Source organism: Ceratotherium simum, chromosome 11 (genome assembly GCF_057802395.1).
Source record: "Ceratotherium simum simum isolate JZ-2026a chromosome 11, ASM5780239v1, whole genome shotgun sequence".
Lineage (NCBI taxonomy): Eukaryota > Metazoa > Chordata > Mammalia > Perissodactyla > Rhinocerotidae > Ceratotherium > Ceratotherium simum.
This window is the reverse complement of record NC_141910.1, coordinates 38,894,966-38,916,818: the sequence shown is the minus strand read 5'-3', so window position 1 is coordinate 38,916,818 and position 21,853 is coordinate 38,894,966. Positions and strand designations below refer to the sequence as shown.

Below are 21,853 nucleotides of genomic sequence, written 5' to 3'. Positions count from 1 at the left end.
ATTAAAAATAAACCAAGAGGTCTAAAAAACATTTTTTTTAAGTTAAAATGCACTAGCAATGATGACATGCAATGCATACAAATCAAAGTCTTAAAATAAATATGTAAATAAATGTTTCCAAAATAAAACGGAATTTTCAGGACAAGGTAATTTAGAAAGGTTGACTCTCACTTACTCTGAACCCTCAAAACAGATTAGTTTGGGCAAGAATCATTAAGAACCATCCCTAAATCTACAGGTCGAAATTTGATGGAGCAGGATATTTGCATGGTCTCAAAGTGTCTGCCCACAGATTGCTTATTACTTGTAATGGTAAAGATAGTAACCATATAATGGAGAAATTGAACAGTATCTTCACTGGGTGATCAAAATTAACATCACTAATGAGATACTGATGGACAATGTGTATTCTCAGATTTAACTCCCTGAGATGGACAGAATATCACTTCTGCAGTATTCCAGCCAGGGACGTATAACCTGAATCTAATCATGGGAAACCATCATGAGCAACAGTCTATAAAATAAATGGCCTGTATTCTCTAAAAATGTTAATGTCATAAAAGACAAAGGCTGAAGAACTGTTCCAGATTAGAGAAAATTAACGAGAAAAGACAACTAACATCCATCCCTGAACTGGATTCTGTACAGAAGGAGGAAAATATGAAAAAAGAAAATAATTGATAAAACTCGAATATGAACTATATTAAACAAGAATATTCCATCAATGTTAAATTTCCTGAATTTGTTAACTATGCTGTGAAATATGTAAAAGAATATCCTTGTTCTGTGGAATTACATACTGACATATTTAAAGGTCAAGCGTCATGATATATGCAACCTAAGTCCAAACAGTTCCAAAAAAATAAATTTTATATATCTATATATGTGTATGTGTATGTGTGTATATACAGATTGACAGACAGATGGGAGGGAATGAATAATGATAATGTGGCAAAATGCTAAAAGTTAGTAAATGAGGCATACAAGAGTTCCCTGTACCATTCCTGTAATTTTCTCTAAGTTGAAATTATTTCAAAGAAAGCAAAAAGAATGGCTCACCCAAATTTTGCCTATTTAAATGAAAAACGCTATACAATGAACTTACAATGAACACTGGTCTTACACTATTTTTAAGCTTTGTAAACAATGTCTATAAGCTTTGTATATTTAATTCAAACATATAATCTACTTTAAGACTGTGTTTTACTGGTAATTTTACAGTGTAAGTATATTATAATTATGTCTATATATTATATTAATAATTGTATAATGGTTAATTATAATATAATAATTATATAATGGTTAATTATAGTATATTTACATTGTAAAATGCCCACAAAATTTATAGGCCTTTTTAAACCTATACCCACATGGGCCGGCCCCGTGGCTTAGTGGTTAAGTGCGCGCACTCCGCCGCTGGCGGCCCAGGTTCAGATCCCGGGCGCGCACCTACGCATCGCTTCTCCGGCCATGCTGAGGCAGCGTCCCACGAACAGCAACTAGAAGGACGTGCACCTATGACATACAACTATCTACTGCGGCTTTGGGGGGAAAAAATAAATAAAAAATAAAATCTTTAAACCTATATCCACAAAAATTCACAGGCTTTTTTAAACTTGAGGTTGGCAGTTTTGGGTGGACTGAGTTTTGGCATAGTGAGTTAACAGGGTACTTATTTTTACTTTCAAAACATATTCAGAGTGAACTACTGACACAACTTGGATGGATTTCAGGGGCATTATGCTGAGTAAAAAAAGGCCAATCTCAAAATATGATATATTTTATAAGTCCATTTATATAACCTTTGCAAAATAACAAAATTATAGATATTGAGAACAAATTAGTGGTTGCTATGGGTTAGGGATGGGGGGGAGTGGTATGAATATAAAGAAGTAGGGTGGAGATGGATATTTGTGGTGATGGTATAGTTCTGTATCTTCATTGTGGTGATGGTTATCTGAATCTATACAAATGATAAAATGTCAAAACTATACACACACATTGTACCAATGTAAAATTTCTGGTTTTGATAATGTACTATGGTTAAGATGTAACCATTGGGGGAAAATGGGTGGAGAGTACACAGGCCCTCTGTATCTTATCTTTGCAACTTCCTGTGATGCTATAATTATTTCAAAATGAAAAATAAAAACATGTTCCATGCCCATCTAGAATCCTCTTCCTTACGATAAAATCATCCTTTTCACTGAAGCACATTAAGAAAAAGTTTTAAAAAAGAAGATGGAATCTTACCTATAGGGGAAAAAATGTTTATGAAACCCTGTCTTTAGTATAGCATTTATTCTGATTTGGGAAAATTTTTTGAGAAATCAGTTAACAGAAGAAATGATAAACTGACCAAAAAATCGCATCTCTAGGCTGTAGCAGAAAACAATCTCTCCACTATTACAAGAGAGTTTTCATCTTACCCGTCCACTGATTACAGGGCAGCCTCCTCTGACTACTTGACATTTCCATATGCAAAAAAAAAAAAAGATTTTTTTTTTTGCCCAATAATAAGTGAAAGAAGAGTGAGAACCCAATATACGAAGATAAAATGCTACACAGAGAAGGGTAAGATACACTAAAATTAATCTACATTGATAAAAAAGTAGGCATCATTTTTGGTTAGGGTAGAATCAGCTTTAATTCCAAGTAATCTTAATTTGTAGATGCCTACCACAGCTAAGGAAGTCGGCGGGGCGGGGGGGGGGGGGGTCAAGAATCAGAGTTTGCAAAGAAGTGAGAGGCCCATGCACAATATTAAGTGGCAAGACTTGCAGTGCTTTGTCACCTTTTCTGTATCATGCACCCCTCTGGGAATTTGATGAATTCCTCTTCTTAATTACTGTCAATTTTGTCAGGTGTGATATTACAAGTGGTTATATTGTTTTATTTAAAATGAGTTCTGAGATGTATACTCAAGTATTTATAGATAGAAACACAAAAGCTCTGTAATTTAAACTAAGTCCAGGTAAAAAAAAAAAAAGGGGGGGGGGCGTGGTGGTAGCGGGGCAGGAGTAGATGAAACAAGATTACCAACATCTTAACTGTTGAAGCTGGGTGATCTGGACTTGGGAGTTCTACTTTTGTGAATGTTTGAAAACTCCATAATAAAAAATAAACACATACTATCTCTGGCCTAAATTCTGCATCTCTATTCCAACTCTCAACATTAAGCTGGGCTTCCTTTTTAAGAAAACCTACTTTACTCATAATTTTCATCAAAATATCAACTTAATGTAGAATAAAAAATTATTGCCAAGAAATTAAATTGCCTTCAAACCTGGCATGAAGTACCTAGAGAAGGCATGGAGATACACTTTCAAAACTGTACATATATCCAAAACAACTGAAAATGACTACAAGTACTACCTGGAATATGAAGCTTCAAGACGGATGGCACAAGTTCCAAAAAAAAAAAATAATAATACACACAGAATCTTTTAAAACTAAGCTTTTGTAAAAGAATAGTTAACACTTCTTCACTGCACGTTCACTCCCTAATCCATGGCAATCTGGCGTCAGGCCCCAAACTTCCAGTGAAAGTACTCTTGCTAAAATTACCACTAATCTCAACTCAAAATTCAACACTTTTAGGTCCTCTTTGACTAAGTTTTGAGATTTGTATTGTTGTTCATCGTTATCTGCCAGTCTCCCAGTGATGCTACTCAATCACTTTCAGAAATTCTCCTTCCCCATCTGCTGCTTAAAAGCCATCCTCTATACTAGGTTCCCAGTGATTATATTTTTTATTTTTAAGACAATTCTGCATGAAGATATTTAAATTCCTTGTTTCTCAGAAGAGGAAGCAGATTTAGAAAGGCTAAGTCAAGGGCCGGCCCCGTAGCTTAGCGGTTAAGTGCCCGGCGTTCCGATACTGGCTGCCCAGGTTCAGATCCCGGGCGCACACCAACACACCGCTTCTCCGGCCATGCTGAGGCCACGTCCCACATACAGCAACTAGAAGGATGTGCAACTATGACATACAACTATCTACTGGGGCTTTGGGGACAAAAAAGGCGGAGGATTGGCAATAGATGGTAGCTCAGAGGCGGTCTTACTCAGCAAAAAGAGGATGATTAGCATGGATGTTAGCTCAGGGCTGATCTTCCTCACAAAAAAAAAAAAAGGCTAAGTCAAGTATCTTCACCTGAAGTTTCACAGGCACCTCAAACGGCACCTCAAAGGATCCCACAAATTGTTGACCATTTCTTCATATTGTCTTGTTCCCCCATCTACCCTTCCCTGCATCCTCTTCTCCCCCACTCAAATATCCACCTTCAGTCTTATCTTCATTATGTAAATCTTTCATTATGTAATCTTTCAGTGGCCCAAAGCCATGACTCAAGGTCCAAACCTTATAACTTAGAATGAGATCATTTATGAAGAGCCCCGGGCTACCATTTTGGCTTTATTTGTTGCCATTATTTCTGGTTTCTTGGGCTACCATTATATTAATCTACCTTCAGGTCCCAAATGCACTGTTCTCTCAGCCTCAATGCCCTGCCTAGAACACCATTCCTTTCCCCTGGACAAATTCTTACTTATCCTTCAAAGCTCAGCCCAGCACCTTCTCTGCATATCTTGCCCTGACCCATCCCTCCCTTAACCTGGGCAGAAAGAGACAGTCCCTTCTCCTCTATACATCCATAATTACCAAGATTGGTTTGCAGATGCTTTCTTACCTTCTGGTTTCCAGCTATAAACAATTCGGGGGCAAGAAGTTTCCTATTCATCCTTGAATTACCGACTACCTCACAGTCCCAGCCTTTGCACACACTAATAAGACCTAATATTATCTGAGCACTCACAAATTGCAGTTTATCAAATACTTCCCCTTCCCCTGTAAAAATGTCACAAGCGGAGCCTCACTGGCTGACTGAAAACAAGATCTTAATATCTGGCATTTGACTTGGCGGCATTTCGATAAAGCTAGCGTTAGGAACTTGATTTTTTTTCAACACATGAAAAGCAGCACCACTTCAACGGTACAGACTCCCACTTGCCAAGTTCAGACTGTTGTCACTGGGTCAGAAAATCCCTCCTTATAACTTTTCCTGTGGACTACAAAGACGTAAATGCCTCCAGGCCAATTCTGAAACACTTCTCTTTTTGATATGTTATATTCCCAGCCAAGTTTTAAACTGGCTTTAGTGACATTTCGTCTCTTAGAAGTGACTCAATATTTCTGGTGGTGGTGTTTTCAGTAATATATAAAATGTATACTGCCCTCTTTTCATTTGAACTTTGTTCAGCTGGTGCTATTGTTAGGAGGAAAGCAAGTCTTATTCATACTACATCTTCTTGTCCTGGATCTTTTTTATTGCAGCATAATTGACATACAATATTATATTAGTTTCAAGTGTACAACATAGTGATTTTACATTTTTACACATTATGAAATGATCACCACGCTAAGTCTAGTTATCATCTGTCACCATACAACATTATTACAATATTATTGACTATAGTCCCTATGCTGTACATTACATCTTCGTGACTTATTTCTTTTATAACTGAAAGTTTTTATTCTTGCCCTGGATTTGACATAAGAATTTACTAACTTTATTAGTCAGATCTAAATGCCTTTTAAAATACTCTTAAAAGTAGTCTTAGTTTTTTAAAAAGTTTAAAAGTAAAAATTCCCTAATAATCTTGAATAATCTCACCCTAACTAAGCAGTATTGAATTTAAATAGTTTTCTACAGGCGATTTTGCCTATATATGTTAACGGACAATTTGATAAATTGGAAAACTTTCAGAACGAATTACACTTGATTAGTAATCAATGACCATTTCTTGAGAATATCACCTTACAGAAATACCAGCTTGCCACTTCAACACTACTCTCAAAAGGCATAAAGAAAACAGTGCTTGTTTTTCAAAAATATTGTGGAATAGCAAAAAAAATTAATCTGGGCCAAAACAGATTACAGAACACATGCTAGGAACTATGCCTCATAGACCCTGGACCTACCTCCACAGCAGGCAGGTTATACTAAATAGGGTAGATAACTATTCCAAAAATTGCATTCCAATACTGAAAAGCATATTCAACTTTCCCTTAGGATCAGCTAAAGTGACTATAATCTCATTTAATGTTCTGTAACTTCTTACATATCTGATAACTATGAGTAATTATTTTCGGTAAAGAGTAACTTTAAGCAAATCTCCTATATGTTAATCTTTATAGGAGTTACAGGTAGGTTTAACTTGAAGTCTAGTGGGAATGCCAATCAGCACTCAGTTTTTTCCTCCTCAGCCAATTCTAAAGTTGCTAGAATACAACAGGGTCCTAAGAAGCATGTGATAGGTGACTATTTCAAGTCATACTGAATATACTAACAAAGGGATTTTAAAATATATATACTGCTTGATTCAGCACTGAATGAAAAAATAGAAGGTTACGTTAATGCCAAGATAATGGATTGTAACAACAGCGGATTGTAACGTTGGTTACGTTTTGAATTTTTAGTAGTTTCGGGGGTGGGAGGGAAAGAAAGAAAGCACCTCTAGTCACAAATGCTTCAAATTATGCACATATTCTTACAGATAATGCCAAATTACTACAACCTGAAACTTTTCTTTATCTACAGTAAGAAAAATTCATCAACATAATATAGTTTTAGAGCCTACAGATTTAAAATACTTTCCTGGAAGGAACTAGTTAAAACTTATTCTCACAGGGCAGAGTATCAGAGAGGAGAGACCTTGACAAAGAGAGCTCTGGAGATCCACAGAGTCGTCCTCAGTCTTTAGCCGAGTACTGATAAGGACACGGGAGTGAGGATCAACTTCATAGTCCAAGTGCTTTGTTTAAGAAGTCTATAACAAATGACATTCAAACTACCTAAAAAATTTAACGTTAGTGAAGTTAAAGAAGGAAATACCCACAACCTAGACGTTTATACGAAAAACTTTTTGAAGTCTTTTTTCAAGGACAACTATATGAAAATGTTATTATATTTCACTTCATAATGCATTATAGGTTCTTTCTTTAAAATCTGGTTCTACCAGCATTTTTTATCCACATGATTATGTATTCTGTATTTTTCAAACTTTATTTTTAAAGGCACAGACATTGGTTTGTTTTTTTAAACTTCACAAAAAACTGTAATTGAAAAGAACGGAACTACCCTGGCTAAAGAAAAGGCAGCAACACAGAATCCCACCTACTTATTCTGCCTCTTCTTGACTGCAACAGCAGTTCTGGAGACGTTCACAGAAAACCCTAGTGCTCCCACCAATGAAGAGACTAAAAATTACTGAGATTAGTATCAGAAGTCATTAACTTTATAAATGCAGAAAGAATGACAAAATTAGAAACTCATCCTCTTGCAAACACGACTGTTAGCAATTGATTCAACAAGGACTACCAATGGCTGCTAAAACCACTGAGTGAAAAAAGATGCTGGGAAATAGGATAGAGAGGCTGTCTCCAAGTATCACCCCACAGACTTCTTACTAATTACAAAGAGGGTGAGGTTACCTTGCAAGGGAGAGACATAGGGCTACCACCCTAACCAAGTGATAAAACTTAGCTGATTGGCACCAATTTTGGACACCTGACAGTGTATCTCTTGATGCAGTAAGAAATGTCTATCACCTATGAAGTATTCTTGCTAAAAATGTTCCATCTGAGTCTGATCATGAGAAAAAAATCAAATACAAAACGTGGGAGGGACATTCTACAGAGAAAGTAGCCTGGACTCCTCAAAAAAAGTCAGTGTCATAAAAGAGCAAAAAAAGGGGGGAATTGTTCTGGATTAAGAAACTAAAGACATAGCAATCAAATGCAATGCATGAACTTAATTGAATTCTCAATCAAAAAGTAAAACAGCTATAAAAGAAATTTTTAGAACTAGGACAATCTGAACATGGACCATGTATATTAGATGATATTATAGTATTGTTAATTTTTTAGGAGCGATATTGGTATTACAATTATATAGATGATGACCTTATTCTTAAGAGATTTAAGCTGAAGGACCCAGTATCATGATGTCTACAACTTCAAGTGGTTCAGCAAAAAAGAAGAGAAATTGTGTTTATGTACATGCATGTGTGTGTATACATATATGAGAAAAAGTGTATGAGAAAGAAAGCAAGTAAATATGGCAACACATCAACAAATCGTGAATCTACATAAAGAGTATATGGGTGTTTCCTTTACTATTCTTTCAACTTTTATGTTTGAATATTTTCAAAACAACAAACTTGGGAGGGAAAGGTCATTAATATTCCCCGAGCACACAGAGGAGGAGAGCAGTATTATACTGAATAAAAGTCACCTTGTAATTAAATACTCAAAAAGTATAAATCAAACATATGTGCAAATTTATCTATAACCCCAACTTGCCAATTTCGAATAGTGCTTTCTTCTTTGAAACAAGACCTATACCAAATTTATGTGTATTTCTTGGAAAAGGTGATATAAAAGACTACCTAAACACAATTCAACTACTTAGCAGGAAAAATAAAAGGTTATTTCAGGTAACAAGTGCACTGTCTCTTTCCTCATATAGTAGGTCGAAAAGGAAGGAGAAATCAGTCCATATTCAGGCAAAGAACATTATATAAGGGGATCATCTTACCTTCTAAAGCCTAGAATTAGGCTGCCTCTCAAAGAGTTAAATGAGAAAGGCAATGTATTTGATTCCACTGCAAAAGAAAATAGCCACCATTAAATTCCAGACCAAAACCAAAAACACTTAAATTATCAACTTATTGGGAAACACATTTATACCAATATGCTTTAATTTTCATTTTGGAAATTTCATTTTTAAAATGGAAATGTTTTCATACAAAAGTAATTAGATAATGCAGTTATATATATTTGCAATAGAAGCTACCTTTTTAAAACATTTTTACTTCATTTTCATGAACATATACAATTAACGAATTTTATAAATATTCTTTTGTAAAAATGGCAATAACTAATCTACCAGCATACTCTGAGTCAGCCAGTTACACATACCGAGGCTGTATGTTATTGGATATGTAGCACTACAAAGGGAGAGACTGTAACTACCCTACAGGACTTCTGTCCTTTAAAGACTGTAGATGGGGGCTGGCCCGGTGGTGTAGTGGTTAAGTTCGCGTGCTCTGCTTCAGCAGCCCAGGGTTTGCGGGTTTGGATCCTGGGTGCAGACCTATACACCACTCACCAAGCCATGCTGTGGCAGCATCCCACATACAAAATAGACGAAGACTGGCACAGATGTTAGCTCAGGGACACTCTTCCTCAAGCAAAAAGAGGAAGATTGGCAACAGATGTTAGCTCAGGGCCAATCTCCCTCACCAAAAAATAAATAAATAAAGACTGTAGATGAAGGGAAAAGTTTTTTTTTCTGTAAGTGGTAGTAGGTTCTGTTGAATCATTCACATTTTCTCATTCCATTTTCCACTGTGATTAATGACCTGCATTCATGCAAGTGACAACCTAAAGTCATAATAAAATAGGTCTTTACCTGTTATGTAGCTGATTTATATTGATCTTTCACTTTTCTGAGCATTTGTTTGCTCTACTGCTCATTCTGGCATTTAACAGTCTACAACCTTGTATGTTTCAATGCTGACATTGTGAGCCTGATTTGCCTTAGTGCAAGAATCAGGCCTTAACACACGAGGCCTGATACTTCACATAACCCTTGCTGTAACTAGCAAGGGAAAGAATCAAAGTAGGCGTTTTTCCTGAATTCATTTTTCCCTGTCATTGTATTAAAATGGTCCCATAAGTAATTGATTTAATCTTTTCAGTATATATGTCATGTGGATACTGAATGATACAAGATGGATGGAATTACAGAGGAATTCTTAGTGGAGGCAAATTCTGAAGACAAAATTAATAAATACATTTTAGGTGAAGATTAAGATACCTGGCTAACTTAAAAAAAGAAAACTCATGGGAAAAGTCACAGTAGATTTTAAGACTATTTGCTCATCTTCCCTAAATATGAATAAAAATTTAACACACACACAGGAGAATTATTTTAGATCAACTGTTATATCCCTTGAACAGGGAGCATAAGTTTCTGAGTGGTTTTATACAGCATTTGAAAATCTAAAAATCTTTTTAAAAATGACCTGCATTTAGTCACCCAAGGAATTTGAAAGCAGACACAACTACAGTCGTGTCACCTAACGACGGGGATGTTCTGAGAAACTCATCATTAGGTGATTTTGTCGTTGTGTGAACATCATAAAGTGTCCTTACACAAACCTAGATGCAACAGCCTACTTCACACACCTAGGCTATACGGTACTAATCTTATGGCACCACCGTCATATATGTGGTCCATCATTGAAACATCATTATACAGTGCATGACAGCACATGCCTTTCAGTAACCTTTAATTTTGCTTGATCAAATCCATTTTCCATGCCTACAAACACAAGTGGGAACATGTTTCCTACTACTCCACAAACTCGATTAAGATAAGCCATTTACTCTTCCCTACTACCTGCCATTCCTTATGATGTAGTAACCAAAAGTGCATACCTACGAGCTGCCTACATCAAATACCAGCAATTATAGAACTAACTGCTCTTCAAAGACCTGTAAATCAAAGTGGGGGGGGGGGGAGGCACTGACAGGAGAGAGCTGAAATACTCTTCTGTCTTAAAGTTCCTGGAATTTTTCTTTTTCAAATTTAATAAACAACCTCTTGAAAATTTACTTTTATACTATTCAAATTACTATTTTACAGAATATTGTCAAGTTTTTATTCATTAAAAAGGTGACTAGAAATATCTCAGCACACTGAAGGCTGCTGATAAAAAGCATCTAGTTTCCTTAGCAACAAACAAGTCTGAAAAATCAAGAAGTTGACAATGAAGTGGAATGGATGGTATGATAAAGGGAAAAGGCAGCTCTCATGTATGCACCTTCTGTGCCCAGATTCCTCTGCTAATGCTTCTACGTTTTCACCTTGTCAGTGTGGAAAATCTATATATTATACAGAGTGAAAGGCAAAATCAATACACTCAGATAGCAGCCAGCATTAACACTCAACATTCAACTCAAACAACTACACCTCTAACAGTCATCACTTTGCATACTGAACACTTTGCCTTTCCCTTACATTACAATGATCTATTTTAAATAACATATACACAGGCAATATGTACCAATCATCTGGTTTTTACAAGGCTTCCACCCATACAATTTGAATACATTAATCAGAGCTTAACTTTTAACATTTAGGGGGCTAGAAACTGATGTTCGTGTTTTGTTTTTAAATATCTTTTTCACAAGATCTGAACAACTGTCAAGTATAATGTCATGGATACGTTCAAAAATGAAGACTTCAAGAAATATCTTAAAGACACCGATGAAAAGAATAAGGTTAAAGTGAGAAGATCTTGGTTCTGGCTCAATCACTAACTTTGGGCAAATCATTTAACCTCTCTATGCCTTTCTTCATCTATCAATGGAGGTAATTTTATTAACATGCAATTAACACTGTAAAGCACCCTAGCATTTTTAAGTGTTCAGTAAAAACATTTGCTGTGTTTTTGTAAATGAGGACTGGAAGATGGCTTCATGTAACTTATGGTTATGATAGGTATTAGTTTAGAAAACACTTTCAGAAACACTCTCTCATTTGATTTTCACAACAACTCCCATAAGGTAGATAGATAGGTAATACTATCTCCATTTCATGAAATTGAAGTAAAGAAAGGTAAAGACTTGTTCCAGGTCCCATAATCAGCAGCTTAATTAATTGTAAATAGGATACAAGTCTTCTGGGTCCCCAGTCCAATCTAACACTGAAGTCCTTTTAACTTCAAAATTACTTCCAAATTATCTATATAAGTTCAACTTATAAACTGTCTTAACAGTCTGACTTAAATAAAACATATAAAAACTTTCTTGCTTTCAAGGGAGTTACCTGGAACTACCCTGAGGTAGGCACTGAGGGCATGAACTACCCTGTGTGCCCTCAATAGTAACTGAAATCAACACCTGCCAAGTTTACTGCTAATGTTGCATACTTACAAAATGATAAAACATAGTCTAAGTTTCCATTTACTGCTTCACTTCTCAATTCAGCTTGAGAAAATATATTACTTTCAGGTAGACATCCATTTTCCTAGGGATAAAGCATATTTCAATGATAATATGCCTGAGCTAAAAATATTTTGATATGCCATTCAAATTTCCTATTTTCCCATTTATTTATATCACTATATTCTCTGATAAGCCTTCATTTTAAAAAATCATTTTCCAGAACAATACATAAACTGAATAATTGAATTTTAGCAAAAGCTATGAGATGGAGTTCCAACGTTTCAAATTAAATGCTTACCTTCAAATTCAGATAATCTGTTACCCTTACAATGCCTTCCTTCTATTACTATTCCTTCCTTACTATTGAAGACACTAGAACAATTCTCTTATTCACAAGGAAATAAAAATTCAATGCATTAGGGGGCTGGCCCCATGGCTTAGCGGTTAAGCGCGTGTGCTCCGCTACTGGCGGCCTGGTTTCGGATCCCAGGCACGCACTGATGCACCCCTTGTCAGGCCATGCTGAGGCAGTGTCCCATATACAACAACTAGCAGGATGTACAACTACGACATACAACTATCTACTGGGGCTTTGGGGAGAAAAAGGGGGAGAAAAAAAGGAGGAGGATTGGCAATAGATGTTAGCTCAGGGCCGGTCTTCCTCAGCAAAAAGTGGAGGATTGGCATGGATGTTAGCTCAAGGTGATCTTCCTCACCACAAAAAAAAAAAAAAAAAAAAAAAAAATTAACACATCGATCTAAAATGGTATTTTGGGGTATATAGTGAGGTAAAGATCAAATTTAACTTTAACTTCAAATGGTTAATCATTTGTCCCAATATCATTTAATAATTTAAGTATATGAGCCAAAATTTAGCTCAAATATATTTATTGAATCACTGTATTATGGGACAATATTAAAAACCAACTAATCAATAATAAGCAACGAATAAAAATAAATTATGGTATATCCAGACAACAAAACAGCATGCAAGCATAAAAAATAATTTGTGGAATTACATACTATAATAGAAAGGTGCCAAGTGAAAAAAGCAGGTTTTGGGGAAATAAAAATATGTGGGAAAATTACTTTTTTAACAGTAAAATATGTGTAGCGTAGGCTCAAAATACTCTGCTAAATATTCAGTGAAGACAGGTAAAGACACTAAAGACGAACTCTACCTTTAAGAGGATTGTAATTACGTAACTATTTCAAAGAAAGAAAAAATACTCCATTAATATCAGAAAAAATCAAGGCATTATGTGAATAACCACCTAGGAAACAGATCTTTTGAACAAAATATTTCTTATTCAAGTATTTGGCGCTCTGCCACGTTGTTCCTAATTGCATAGCACTTTGTTTTGAAAATGGAAAGTGCAACCGTTGCTGATCCAATGCACTGTCCAAGTTGATTTCTTCATATGCCCCTTCATAAATGCCTTGCCTATTCTTGTGTGGACAGGAAGTATTTGGCAGGAAAATAATGCTTTGGAGTCAAACAAAAGATTATTAAAAAAAAAACACCATAGAACAGTAAATACACAATGAGTGTATTATGAAAATTCACATAGAAGTGAAGAGTAATATTCAAAACATGAAAACTGCAGTTGCATTGTAGAGTGGGATTAAGGAGTGAATATTGTTTCATTTAAACTTTTTCTATACTGACATATTGTCTTTTGAACACACAAGAAAAATGCTACTTGAACCTTTTTACATTTTTTAAGTTTACCCACTACAGATGTTAACACTAACCAATATTTTTACAAAGCTTTAGAAAATTGTATATAGACAGACCATTTTTAGTCCTCCATGACTTTTTTTGGTTACCATGAAACGTTAGGGAGGAAAGATACTCTCTTCAATTAGGAAATTAAGACAACACTTGTACTCACCTGCAAAACAGCATGAACTGATTTTACACTATTAAAAGCTGGAAACACGTAATTTACGTATGTCTCCTGATCAGGATTTACTCCCATTTCATGCATTTCTTTCAGGATTTCAATTATACCTGTAAGATAAAATTTAGAAGCACAGTGATGAAGAACTTGAAATAAATTAACAAAAGATCAGAAAATTCAGATCATTTACTTTCTGAATTATAATGTAGGAAAAGTACTTAGCATTTTGTTTGTCTAAAAGAGAAAGCAGAAAAGCAACAGAGTCAGGAAATACGACGATAAATGAAAAAAATAAATTGCTCTTTTCTTCATCTCTCTCAATTCAGTAGCGAGTACTAAGGAAATATCCTAGAAATTATAACTATAAGAAAACTTAAGACAATTAAGCAATATGCCTAACATTTCTGGTACCCCAACTGAACACAGATCATAAAACATCATTGCTATTACAGAGCAGTGATGGATCTACACAGTGAAACTCGACAAGAATAAATACTGTAGAGAGAAGGCATTAGAGGAGTAGGGTGAGAGGGGATCTGTCAAAGACAGAAGTGTTTTTTTAGGTTAAGCACTAATGTAAAAAATTTCCTAATTGTTACTAACTTCTGATTTCATATTTCATAACATAAGAATAAAAAATGAACCCAGAACAATTGATTATAATAAATTACTGTCTCATTACATTTAGAACTATAAAAATCTAGTAAGTTGTTTGTTCCTTCCCTTCTCCCACTCATAAAAATCTTTTAACTTCTTAAAAGGACATTTCATGTTTTCCAAAGCTATAGCTAGCTTCAAACAGATTTGTTTATATCAGATCAATTAATTCTACAACTGTCAAACTACTCAGGTGTTACCTAATTTGACAAAGTTTAATAAAAGAAAAGGACTCTCTTGTTTTCCTCTTTAAAACTTACTTCTTTAGCTTCATTACTTTCACATTATTAAAACTTCCCCGAAATAGTCCGTTTTTGCCCTATAATATCATCTACAGAAAAATTACATTTCTATAAATCTGTTATGTAATGCACTCTAGTACAAAAACTTGATTGTAAATTCCCACTGAGTACACATATAGGCAAGTCTGACTACATTATGAATATCTGCACATTTGTTTTAGATAAAACTCAGATTATGGATCAAAATGTTTTAAATTTAAACAGTTCATTATATTTCAAATTACCTAATATCTTCAAAATCTTAGATGTTTAAATGTATTTTTCAAGATGTAAAAATTATAGAGAAAAAATTCCAAAAGACAAAGCATGTGCTTACTTAATATAAATTTCGGAGAACATGCATGTAGAGTTAGTCCATACAACACACACAAGCATAACAATACTTGTAAGCAAAATTTAGAACTATTCCTCTAACAATTCACTGGGAATTAGTACTAATAACCTTTATAATTACCATAAAAAATGGCAAATCACACTGTGCTCTTCTTCATATGCAAAGATTACTAAGCACTTGAAAGTAAGACATAGCCAGTTGCTTTTCAATTACTAGTAACAGACTTGTGCTAATCTAATGTCCTTTCTGACCAATAATGATTGTTTACATGACCACTGTTTAAAGTAAATACCTAAGTTTCTGATAAGACACTCCAGTGAAATGACAAAACCAAAACAGGCTTTGGAGTTTAAAGAGACCTAGCTCTCAACCCTGGCACATAACAGCAGTGTAAATCTAGGCAAGTTACTTCAACTTTCTGAGCCATAATTTCTTAGTTTACATACTAGGAATGGCAATATGCCAGGAACTTTGCCTTCTAAACTGTGCCTTGAACACATAACGCTTGGCTTAATCCTTCTAACAACCATACATGGATTAAGCAAGGAAATATGTGTCAAGGCACTCGATGAATGGGACAATTTTCTGCATACAAGAAGAGTCATGGTGAAAGAATCCAGGCCTATTGAATGGATGGAAGAAAAGTACCAAGAATTATAAATATTACCCACATGTATAGAAGAAATTCTTGTGGTCTAGACCTAGAGGAAGATTGAGGACAACAGGAAACACAGAACATACTGAACAAAAAGAATCCCAGTATCACAACTTAGTTTAGATCAGTTAATCAAGCTCTTTATTAACAGGGCCTTCAGCTCACTCTATCAAGGGAGTGTACTTCTGTATGTAAATAAAGCTGGAAGTGCCTTTATGTGCCTTTATTTTTTTTTTGGTGAGGAAGATCAGCCCTGAGCTAACATCCAGGCCAATCCTCCTCCTTTTTTTCCCTTTTTCTCCCCAAAGCCCCAGTAGATAGCTGTATGTCATAGTTCCACATCCTTCTAGTTGCTGTATGTGGGACGCGGCCTCAGCATGGCTGGACAAGCGGAGCGTCGGTGCACGCCCAGGATCCAAACCCGGGCCACCAGTAGCAGAGCGCGTGCACTTAACCGCTAAGCCACGGGGCCGGCCCCTGGAAATGCCTTTAGAAGTCAAATAATCTTTATATTAACAGAACTGTTAAAGTAAATGATTTCTTCAGGATCAAAAGGATATCTTGAATAAAAAACCACAGTCTCCTAATTGCTGGCAGGTGCTTGTAACACCACAAAATTGCAAAAACCTACACTTTTTCCTGGAATCAGAAGGACTTGGGATTCAGTCCTTATTCTGCCACCAAAAAGTGTTTGATTTTTAGCGGTGCCATGTCTGTAATATAGCAATGACGACAACAAATTTCCCTACTTACCTCTCAGGGTGATCATTAAAATTAAAGGAAATAATATGTGTGAAACCCTAAAAATATTAAATAAATGTTAATAGTAACAAGAATGATTTAATTTTTTTAGCTGTCTTAAAACTCATTTTTTTAAATTTCCTTAGATGATACATAGAGTAAAGGTAGCATAATGAGGTAACTATGTTTGATTTTCTAATGTCTGAAAATAGGCCAACAAATTGATTACAGATAAAAGATTCTTATTCCTGCACAAAACACTTCACCCCACCATCTATGCCTCCAATACATTTTATTCTCTTATTTTTTCATTCTTCCAATAATGTTTATCAGAGGGGGAGTGCATTCTGCTCATTTAGATGATCTGTGTTGCTAGCAATTTTAACTTACATATCTTTCTAACTGAAACTAAAGCAGGTTTAAGAAAACCAGGGTTCATACCCTCTGCTAGGAAAAGTTCAGTCACTCCCTCAGGAATTCTGAGGGAGCATACAAAGATACTCACTTCAATAACTTTAGTCAGATGGGAAGACAGAAACACTTATCAATAAGGAGAAAAAAGGTGACTAATCTGACATGTCTACCCACATCCTCCTAAAAAATACAATTCATATTTTCCTTTAAAATAAAAAAAGATTAACCATATATTAACTTAGATAAACATGGATCCCAAACCTCTGTGAACTTAGAAAATCTAAACTAAGACTAAATAAACAATGAAAATCTAAACTAAGACTAAATAAACAATCTAATAAAGATATTTCAGGGCCAGCCCGGTGGCGCAGTGGTTGGGTTCGCGAGCTCTGCTTTGGCGGCCTGGGGTTTGTATATTCGGATCCCGGATGCGGACCTATGCACCACTCATCAAGCCATGCTGTCGTGGTGTCCCACATATTAAAAAAAAAAAAAAAAAATAGAGGAAGATTGGCAACAGATGTTAGCTCAGGGCCAATCCTCCTCACAAAAAAATTTAAAAAAAAAAATTTCAGATGTAGTCACGAGAAAATTTATGAATCTAGAGGAAAGTCTCCATTCAAAAAGTTTTATAAGAATTAAAACAGTTCTGGGGCCGGCCCCGTGGCGTAGTGGTTAAGTGCGCGCGCTCTGCTGCTGGTGGCCCGCTTTCGGATCCCAGGTGTGCACTGACACACCGCTTGTCAGGCCATGCTGTGGTGGCGTCCCACATAAAGTGGAAGAAGATGGGCACAGATGTTAGCCCAGGGCCAGTCTTCCTCAGCAAAAAGAGGAAGATTGGCGTGGATGTTAGCTCAGGGCTGATCTTCCTCACAAAAAAGAAAAAAAAAAAAAAGAATTAAAACAGTTCAAACTTTTGGGAAAGATATATGGTTTACCTGAACAACTTTCACCAACTATGACTGTTTACTCCACATGATTTTAGACTCTACCCAGAGCACTCACTTTATTAGGAGGCAATTTCTTACTTCTTGAAAAGTACCCTCTATCCAACTACTTCACTCAACTAGCATTTAGGCCTTCATATCGGCCCTTCCTTATATATTTTACCCCTTCCATATTCTTATTTTTATGTTTTCTAAGTATACCAAGGGATGTAGATCCTCAATAATTCTGGGTTATTTCCTCTCATTCAGGCCAACTTGCTAAAAGTCTAAGTGGTAACTTTTCCATTTGTGCCACAGAGAAAAACACTAGTAAGATGAGCCATGAGGAAGTCATTATAAGAATCTTTCCTAGGGGTTGGTGATGCTAAATTTGCAGCCAGAAAAATTCTAGAATTCAATAAAAATGTGATCATGCTATTGTTGAAAACTCTTTGTTCAGTTTGACACCTTTCTTTCTTTGATTTCCTGAAGGGTTTTATATATTCCTTATGAAACACTCTTCTACATCCTCCATTGCTGCAGCCATTATTTTCTTCTGTTATTCCTACCAGTTTATATATGACTTTCCCCAGACAAAGAACAAGTTCATTGCACTAAGAATGTTACTTTCTTACCTTACACTAAAGAAAGTACATAGAATACATACAGCCATTTCCCTGTTACTTGAAAGAAGATCATAGAATATATACTTTACTATATTTCAGGACCCCCTGGCAAAGAAGAAACTAGTTTTTAAAAACTGTAAAACTACTAACAATATCTGGCATTCTCAAGTTACCTTTCTCAGCTTTTGTGTTTTTCCAGTTAAAACCTTCATTGATTAAAAAACTGGGCACCACTTTTTCAAGCGTCCTTAATGCAAAAATTGGTACCTAATTTTTAAACAGCCAAGAATTTTTATAAAACAAATACAGCATAAGACTTACAAATGTCTAATATGGAGGTGTTATGGTACTAAAAAAAGTCTTTAAAACAGGAGGACAGAAATGCCCAGTTCTAGTCCCGGCACTACCAACAGCTAGATGTGGATCCTACGGTCAGGAACTGAAGCCCTCTGCGGCTCTCAACGCCTTCCTTAATATAACAGGGCCTGTCAACAGGCACCTTTGAAATCTGAATTCTAAGATTCTAAGAAAAAATGGATTCAAGATAGAGCCCATTTTTCTACCAGCTTGCGCTACAACTCTAGAAAGAAATTACCTGAATTCTTTTATGTTTATTAAATAGTAAAAACGTGGGAGTCAATTCAAGTCTAGATATAGTGATAGGGTTGAGGAAAGCCAATTTACCTGATGAACAAACATCTCAACAGGGGTACCAAAAGCATTTTCATAGCTATGTAAAAGTGGACAACACTAACATGCCCAAAGATTTTCATGGAATAATGTAAACTTTCTGTGGTTCAGAAATACTGGCTTAAAGGTTACTTCTTGGAGCTTTCAGAACTGGAGGATATGCAAAGAGTTAATCAACAAGCATATTGTTTTCACAAAGATTTTTCTAAAAAGGATTTAGAGACTTTTATAGCCAGAAACAATTAGGGAATACTTGTTTCACGAATTCCTTTAAACCAGACAACGGTTATCTACTTAAAATAAAATTGCAATATGAAAGTCTGCTAAAAGCACTTTTTTTGTTGTTTGTGCATTTGTTTGTCACCCAATGTCATACTAACAACTCTGCATCTCATTCTAAAGCACATTATACTTCAAGATAAAGTGAAAAAGACTATTTTTTGTTTCCCCAAGGGGGAAGTACTTCTGTTAAAAGCATCTTTTTATGAGACTACTCTTTCTGAATTACCAATAATGTAAACCAAAGAATTAGATACTGTACTCTAAAATTTAATATTTGCTCAATTCTTATTCATATCCTATAGACTTCCCATGTGTACAAGGGAAAAGTAAGCTAAATGCTTAAACGTACTTAAGAACCTGAAAGATTGAACATTTCTGTCCTTCAATCAGTAGGCTGACAGGTCATGAGCACTCATTTTGCAATAAAAGTTTTCCTGTCTTTCCTATTAGTATAACTCAGCTCAGTGAAGAAGAAACAGACTGGTTCACAAAGAAAATGGCCTGATTATTTATAACTTTATCTTTAATAAGGCTAGACAAATTAATTTCAAACACTACATGTAAAATCAAGAACTAATGAGTTTTTTGAAAAACTTAAAAAAATAATGAACTGTTTCAAACTACACTCACGTTTGAATATCAAGATCAGAGATGAATTAAGAAATGAAATTAATGAAATTAAGATGAAAGAAATCCATTACATTTTTTTAAATGCTTACCTAATACTTGACTATTATGTAAATTCTATTTTCTCAGAAAATCTAATATTCAGGAATAAGTATGTATTCCCAAAGAATTCAATTAAATGTGTATAGAAATTGTTACACTGAATCTCAGAACCACTACAAATCTAAAAGGCAAAACCTAACCTTGAACATTTTTCTCCTTCTGATGTCCAACTAGCAACGGCCAGAAATAATGAGTTCTGACAGGAAAACCTTCTTCCTTCAGAGCTTTCATTAGGGCTTTTGCCAAATCTGAAAAAGATACGATAAAATATTACAAAGCTACCTCAGCAAAACTTACTTATGTCAGTTTTAACTATGGGAATATAGTACCGGGCTTATTGGCCAGTAAAGCACACTGGAGTGTGAACTGCAAAGGAGATGTGTGCATCTGAGCTTCCTTCAACTTCTTACAGTAGTCTTTCAGCTTCTCTACAGGCTAGAAAAAAAACGCACCACATGAGCTAGATCTGCAAATATCCTATCATTTGACCTTCTGCAAATATTCTACCCCATTTAAGATGAAAAATTTGAACCTCTCATCCTCTTTCTATCTAATAATCTTGCAACACAAAAACAAAGTTTTCATAATGTTTATAATTGGACTAATTTCCTAATATGTTCTTATATTTTAAAGAGTCTTATTTCACTGCTTATTACACTGTCTACAAAGTAAAAATGTACAGAATACCGTATTCATAGTCACACAGTGTCGTAAAAAGAAACTGCCAAAGTCATTCAGACCGTCTTCCCTTGATAGAGGACATGATAATAAAATCTGCAATGCCGTATCTTCCAATTTTTCAGTGACTAAAAGCAAAATGAGATTCATTGCATCTGGGAAGAAAACAAAGACATCTTTTGTTACTGAACTGAACAATATTTACAGTGCAAGCAACATGAAAGACAAACTTATGAACTGTAAACACAAGGATATATCTGCCTAAATAGTAATGAAACACTTCCAAATCAAAACATTCCCATGTATTCACTAACTCAAGCTTTTTTTAGCTTAATAAGCTGACTTTAAAAGAGTTCTATGTTCATATTGTTAGAGAATGCCCTTTCCATCATGTAAGAATAGTAATTCAGATTTTTAGAAAAATCATGAAAATAAATTTTTTAAAACTACCTGGAATATATCTTCTTTCATATGTAATTTTTTCCAAAATTTCTGAGACATATTGAGGATACCCAGCTTTACTGAAGCTAAAGATAATTTGCAATAAATCACGGTCCATAAGGTAAAGATCGGACTTCTCCACCTTCTCCAGAGTCTACAGACAGTTCCAGAAATTAGAAGAACAAGTTAGAAAGCGGCATTTTTTAATTAAAGCCAAATAAATTAAAATACCAAGACGAAAAAAAATTAGGGAAATAGACCATTTAAAGTTTTAGGACTTTTTTATAAAACAGAAAATATTCTATTTCAACAATAACTGTTACATTAACACCAAGGTACCAAACTATAGTAAGAATTTTCCTTCAGTACTACTGTCTATAAGAGATATCTTTAAAAACAGATGTAAACTACACTTTTCTGCTTCACGCAAAACATAACACAAGTTCATACAAACGATT

At 35.1% G+C, this 21,853-nt stretch overlaps 1 protein-coding gene across 1 annotated transcript in view; it reads right to left on the bottom strand.

The window, feature by feature from the left end:
* LRPPRC (leucine rich pentatricopeptide repeat containing) overlaps positions 1-21,853 on the bottom strand; it is a 104,463-nt gene that overhangs the window by 59,058 nt on the left and 23,552 nt on the right. Inside the window, exons 8-14 of the mRNA XM_004436705.3 lie at positions 21,405-21,549; positions 20,964-21,109; positions 20,606-20,711; positions 20,417-20,524; positions 13,912-14,030; positions 12,005-12,098; positions 8,598-8,664 (exon numbers count right to left, since the gene is read on the bottom strand). Of these exons, the coding sequence (XP_004436762.1) occupies positions 8,598-8,664; positions 12,005-12,098; positions 13,912-14,030; positions 20,417-20,524; positions 20,606-20,711; positions 20,964-21,109; positions 21,405-21,549 (785 nt within the window). The remainder of the gene's footprint in view (positions 1-8,597; positions 8,665-12,004; positions 12,099-13,911; positions 14,031-20,416; positions 20,525-20,605; positions 20,712-20,963; positions 21,110-21,404; positions 21,550-21,853) is intronic.